This window comes from Lacerta agilis, chromosome 9, assembly GCF_009819535.1.
Source record: "Lacerta agilis isolate rLacAgi1 chromosome 9, rLacAgi1.pri, whole genome shotgun sequence".
NCBI classification, from domain to species: Eukaryota; Metazoa; Chordata; class Lepidosauria; order Squamata; family Lacertidae; genus Lacerta; species Lacerta agilis.
The window spans coordinates 56,940,358-56,946,891 of NC_046320.1; the positions used below are offsets into that span (position 1 = coordinate 56,940,358).

A 6,534-nucleotide genomic window follows, 5' to 3' on the forward strand; every position below is an offset into this window, starting at 1 on the left:
TGGAAACAATATAAACATACCCCTGGCTTAAAACAACAACAACATTTGCCCCTCGTGGGATTGTAATAGGTATCGGTGGAGAATGGGATCCCACAAACCATTGAAGGTGGAGTATTTTAGGGTATCTAGATGCTGAATTGGTCTAAGATAAATGCTCCATCGCTACTGGCTGCCGCTGAAACACTTTCTTGAGATCATTGCTAGATTCAAGTCGGCAAGGAAAGTCTGAAGTGTCTAGTACCAGGGTACGAAATATATTATGCTACTAACAATATTTAACGTTTGTGTAGCGCTTTTAAGCGTTCAAAGCGCTTCGCGAGCATGGCCGAGTGGCCATTATTACCACAACCCCGCAAGTATTATTAACACCACCATTTCCCATTGCGGCTGAGAGAAAGTGGTTTACCTCTAGTCACCTAGTGACATAAGGGCAAAAGGACAGCCCTTCGTGTGTGAGAGGCTATAAAATGACGTGTTATATAATGTATTCTTAAGTACTTACGTCCTTCTCTGTCCTGGAATTACTTCCCTGTTTGCAGTTATGCAGAGTGCACGCGGCTGTACTCTGCACACCCTCAGAGGCACTCCTGCCTTAACAATTATTTCCAGTGCTTCAGAACTGAAGTTCTGTCGCTGTATTCTGGTTAAGAGGCTCAGCCTTGCTTTGTGAGGCTCATGTTAGGGTTAAGCCTTCCCACAGCAGACTAGACTAAGCGGGATCGGGCAACCAGTACAGCTTTGGCGTGATCGCGCTGAACCTCTGTTGGCTTAAGGCTTCCCAAAGAATCTCTTTTCAGTAAAAATGCGGGAGTTTAGGCTGAGGCTACCCTGTTTCTCCTAAAATAAGACATGGCCATAAAATAAGCCATAGCAGGATTTCTATGCATTTGCGAAATATAAGCCGTTCCCCAAAAATAAGCCATACCCCGAAAATAAGCCATAGTGACGTGGTACCTCCCATTAAAACAGCCTGGGGAGGCGTGGCTATGCAGCGTACCGATGCAACGCGGTTAAAATAAGACATCCCCTGAAAATAAGCCATACTGTGTTTTTTTGAGCAAAAAAAAAATAAGACGGTGTCTTATTTTAGGAGAAACACGGTAGCTAGACAGGGAGCTGCATTGTCGCGTCCTCTTCCATAGCGAAGCCGGAAAAGTTAAGGCCAACCAGGTATTGGAAAAAATGTACGCTCGAAGGATATAGCCCGGGCTATAACTAAAGTTTGAATTATTTTGCTCCGGATTCCGGAGTTCAGCATTCCTTCCTATCGGGAGTTCAATTTATTTTGCGATTCATATTTCCATAAATGTGGGAAGGAGGGCAGAGAGAACCAGCCAGGTATTGTTGCTTTGATCTCACTGGAGCGGAGGAAAGGCTAGCTATGAATGTAACAAGAACCAGTCATCTGGCATAATAAGTGCAGTTCGAATCCACACATTTCCCTCCATATCCCGAGCAAATGCTTTCACGTCTCCAAACATAACCCTAGTTGTCCTAAAAACATTTTTCTTGGAAGTAAAGGAGCGAGCTCCCGTCTGCACGGCCATCAGTTGGTAAGTCGTCTATTGGAAATGGTTCACGCGTTCTACTGAGGCTCAGTGACTGATGAAACCCAGTGTTGAACAGGCCAATGAATCAGCCCAGTGGAATTTGTTTCCAAGCAAGTAAAGCTTCAATTCTACATCTACCTACTTGGGAACTGGGGGGGGGGGGGGTAGATGTGCATAGGACTCAGATGTGCATAAACTACTTACACTGCATATACATAACTCTACTAGTTTAAAGTAAAAGAGCATCGTGAGAGTCAGCGAGGGCGAAACCAGTGGGATATAGAGGATTAATAAGACTGGGACTAAGGTCATCACCGGTTTGAACGCGACTGCTCCCGTTCAGCAGGTGCGTGAATTGTGAAGTAGTCCTGTTGTGATGTCATAGAACAATAAGGTTGCAAAACGGAGACTCTAAGTTTAATGAACTTTCACCTAGCAAGCAGGCCATTGGTCTGTGTAGCTCAATATTGTCTGTACTAACCGGCAGCGGCTCTCAAACAGGGGGCATTCCCACCTTACCTGAAGATGCCGAGAGCTGAACCTAGGACAGAGTATGTGATCTGAAACTAATCTGTTACCCTTTCTCGATTACTCTGTAATGTACAATGTAATGGCATTTCTGGAGTAGAGGGTGTGAGAAACCCCTTAGTAAACGTGTTCTTGGAATGTCTGTGCTGATGTATTTCAGACAGAGGCATTTGCGAGGAATTGCGCTGACCTCGTATTATGATTACTTATTATTAATAGAGAACCATCGGTGCAGACGCACTTTATTATTTGACAAACGGAGGGATCCTGCGGAGGGGCGAATCATTCCCTGAAGCAAGTCTCCTCGAGACTTACCCCTACGTTATACCGTTCCAGTCATGATTCCTGTAAAGACGCACCTCAACAAAAGTTGTTGCTTTTAAAACTTTTTTTTATTTGATCTTTCTCTCTCTCAAAAAAAAGTTACATAAACAATGGCAGCTGGATTTGTTAAAAAATAAACGGATCGTGTAAAAAGTCGTTTGGTTTAAAAAAAAGATAAAACAGAACCAGTAGCAAACATCCAGTAATAAATAAACATCCTGTCGCTAAAACATCACAAAAGCAAATGAAATGGACATAAATGTTTGACACAACAAACAAAAATGGTAGTTTCCCGCGTCCCCCCATGCTGTTTGCAAATGAGTTTAATAATGACGATTAGAGACATGGCTGAGTTCGACATTGGTATATTAATACAATTGGCAGTGAGTCGCTTTTCTTTTGGAGCCGCGACTCTCAGTCTCCACTCCCAGCGGCTTATAAAGTGCTTGCGCCAAATCCCACCTACAGAAGACGCCAACATTCGGTTTGGGTGAAAGTTGAGGAAAAGCTAAACAGGATACAAACAAAAATCCGCTCCCCCTATTTACAACCCGGGAAGAAAAGAATGCCCACGAACGCTGCCCTCTCCACTGGCCCTCCTCCTTTGCGCTCAGAATTTGTACAGCGACTCCGCATTCGGGATGCTTTGCAAGCGGCCAGGTTGCAAGGAAAGGTACTTAAGCTAGCAAAAGCGAAAACGCCCCTTGGGTCGAAGGGGACACCGGGGCGGATGGCTAGAAGGCATGTCCACCTAGGGACTCCTCGCTCCGGATGAATTCCAAGGAGGGCGCTTGATCCTAAGCGAAATCTATTGGAAGTAAGGCTGCAGTCATGAGCGCACTGGAGCCCCACTGAACACGCAGGGGGACTGCTTATGTAACTAAGCGCGGAAGTACTGTAGGTTGATTTACATCAAGGGGGATTCCTTGCAAGTACGTGTAGCGAGGACAAAACAGCCCTGCGTTTGGGAAGGCGGAGGAGCGCACACAAAGTCGGTGGACCCAAAATAACTGACAACCAAACTCAGACCACTAGTATAGCCACAATCTTCAGGCTCCCCAGGGAAGCTTGTGGGACGGATGCAGCGAGGACTACAACCTCGAAACCGTGCCCAATTCTATCAGCTGAAGTCACTTCAAAGCGAAAGGATAATTTGCCGTCTAGTTCAGATGAAGGGTTGCAATGAAACTGAATGGAGCCTCGTTAATTGTAATGAGAGTCACACAAGCACACTTCGTGGCAGTATTAAAAAGAACAATTAACATGTACTTCCGAGCAGTTGTGCTTAGAATGAAGCTGAATGAGATCTGTATCCAAACGTCAAAGGACAGAGTTCTCTCGCAGCTCCGACCCTAAATGCATTTACCTAGAACGGTTTAGTCGATCTCAGTTAATATACTTCCAAGAAACGATGGTTAGGCTTTCAAAAGGGACAGTTCATTCCTCTGCATTACTACTGAGAAATTACCCCCGCTGAGTTCATTTTGGGTTACTCTCAGGCAAGTTGCTGTAGCGTTACAGACTATGTCTACTTGGAAGTAAGCGTCGTTGAGGTCAACGGGCTTTACTTCCACGTATTTGTATACTGTATAGGTCCAGATCCCTATACCTGCAACATTGAGCCGCTAAAACCACGTGAATGTCAGCTGAAGACCGAAACTTACTAGGGAGCGATCCTAAGTGAACTCTTTGGAGTTTACATCCGAGTAAACATCGAGGAGCTGTCCCCAAAAGCAGTGCTTAATTTAGGATGGATACAGCCCATTGTCCCAGAATCTGTAATCCGGAATATGTTTTACTCTCTCTGGTGGAATATATGCAACTGATTCCAGCAGCAAAGGGGGAGCCAAATTTTAAAACTAGAAAAACGAACCAGGTTACATTCAGTACCAATACCGGCTTCTAGAAAATCGCTCGAAAGCTAATATTCGAAGCACAGTTGCTTGGAAGAAAGCCCCCTTTGCTTGCTTGCGAAAACAGATGCTTTACGAATAGAGTTCGAGAGAAATCATGGTTCAAAAGCTTTCCCTACCGTTCTAGACCTGCGCAGGGTAAATGGCTACTTCTAGAAAGAGAAGTTAAGGAGAGTTCCCCTCGCAGGTTTCCAAAGCTTTCTAAGGCTGGCGAGGTGAGTCCGTCAGAGCCTGCTACACGCGTCTGTTTGCCCCACTTGCCCAGGATCCTGCCCTGTTCACTCCAGCAACGTCTTTCACAAGCCGTCTGACAAGCAGTCCTCCCCCCGCATCCCCGGTCAGCTTCAGGGTCGGCTTGACTGGCAGCCGCCGATGTCACCCATCCCTCCCTGCCCGACTGCCGCGCGCCTAGCTGGCCTCGTCAGAGTCACTGTAATGGGATCGGGGCGAGAACTCCCCATCGCTACGATGGGCCGGCGGCGAGGGTTTCCTCCGCTCCTGCTGGGGCTGGCCCGACGGCGGCAGGAGCTGCGCCGGTGAGGGGGCTTTCTGCCCCAACTCCGTGAACGAGGGGAAATGCAGCGGGTCCAGTTGCACAGAGAAGCCTCCTCCTCCTGCCCCGCCCCCTGCAGGCTGCTCTTGGGGAAAACGCGTCCGGCAGTGTCCCGAGGCCTGGGACCTTGGCTGTTGCTGCAGAGCGCCCCCTACAGGCGGGGTGCAGGGCGCGCGCTCGTAAGTCTGGCTAGCGGGGGCGCCGTCGGCGGGAGGTGGACTGTGCAGCAGCTCCGCCAGCGCGCTGATGTAGATCTGTGCCATCTGCAGCGTCTCGTACTTGGAGAGTTTCTTGTCGTTGTTGAAGGAGGGGATGACATTGCGCAGCTGGTCGAAGGCGTGGTTCAGCCCGTGCATCCGCCGCCGCTCGCGGGCGTTGGCCGCCAGGCGCCTCTGCTTCTGCACGCCGCTCACCTGAGGGCCGCCCTGGCGCAGCAGACCCCCGCCGCCGACGCCGCCGGGGCAAGGCGCGCGGGACCGTGGCGCCTGCGCATCTCCAGGGGTGCCGCCTGCCTGGTGGTGGTGATGGTGGCGTCGGTGGTGCTCCTGCAGCGCGCACAGCTTCCCCGGCCCGCCGCTCCGGCTCCTGCTACCGCCGCCCAAGTGCTCGGCTGCGCCTGCCTCCAAGAGCTCCTCGTCGTCCTCGTCGTCCTCCTCCTCGTCTTCTTCCTCATCGTCCCCCTCAGCTGCTCCTGAGAGCAGGTACCTGGGCGACGAGGTGACTCGGCCTGGGCAGCAGATGCCGAGCCAGGCTGAGGAGAAGCCGCGACTTGCCGCAGTCGCCTCCTGTCCCAGCAGAAGACTGTCTTCCAATGGCTGCTGCTGGGAGCCCAAATCCCTGCCACCTTCGCCCCACTCGCTGGGAGCAGCCACGGCGCGCAGGTGGCTCATAGTGTCTGCGAGCTTTACCTCAGAGCGAGAAGTCGCCGCCGTCTGACCTGCTGCACGCGCCCTTGAGACGAACAGCAAGTACTTCAGGAGCGCTGTCTAACCCTGCGACGCGCGCTCATACATAAGGGAAGAGGGAGGAAAATAATAATAATAATAATAAAGCACACATATACAGACACACGGCCCGCCAACAACTAGGCATCTCCGGTTGCGGAGGGCGCTGCGCCCCCTTTAAAAAGCGGCACGCGCCGGGGTCCCCCACCCTCTCCACCTCCTCCTTCCCCGCACACACCCCTCCTCGGCGCCCCACCCTCCACCTCCCGCCCTCCTCGCGCCAGTCGCGTGTCGGCTCAGCCATTGGAGCGCGCGGGGCCTTGTCGCGTGCGGGCAACCAATGGGCTAAAGCGCGAAGGTTGGGTGTTTGTTTGGGCTTTCTTTCAGTCTTTCTTTCTTTTGGCCAGCGCCGGAATAGAAGGCGCGGGCAAGGGAGCAGGAGCAGGAGGACCGAGAGACAGGAAAAAACAAAACAAAAAGTTGATATACAAAGGATGGAATACCTGAGTGTCTCTAAGAAACAGTTGCTGTCCCGCCAACAATAAGGCGCGCGTTTTTATGGCAGGCAGGGTATCGCTTGTGCGTGCGTGTGAGGGAGAAACTGAGGGAATGGCTGAGCAGGAGTTACATATACCTGCAGTCACGCGGCACCCCGGGAGTGTGTGTGAGGTAAAAGTGTGCCAACTTGTGAGGAAGGGAAAGGCATGCGGGAGGGCGCGTGC

At 50.8% G+C, this 6,534-nt stretch overlaps 1 protein-coding gene across 1 annotated transcript; it reads right to left on the reverse strand.

Moving 5' to 3' along the window:
- Nucleotides 1–4,382: 4,382 nt before the first annotated feature.
- Nucleotides 4,383–5,816, reverse strand: ATOH1 (atonal bHLH transcription factor 1). Its single transcript, XM_033160349.1, has one exon. It carries the CDS (start codon nt 5,756–5,758, stop codon nt 4,724–4,726), a length of 1,035 nt encoding a protein of 344 aa, XP_033016240.1. The 5' UTR covers nt 5,759–5,816; the 3' UTR covers nt 4,383–4,723.
- Nucleotides 5,817–6,534: the final 718 nt, after the last annotated feature.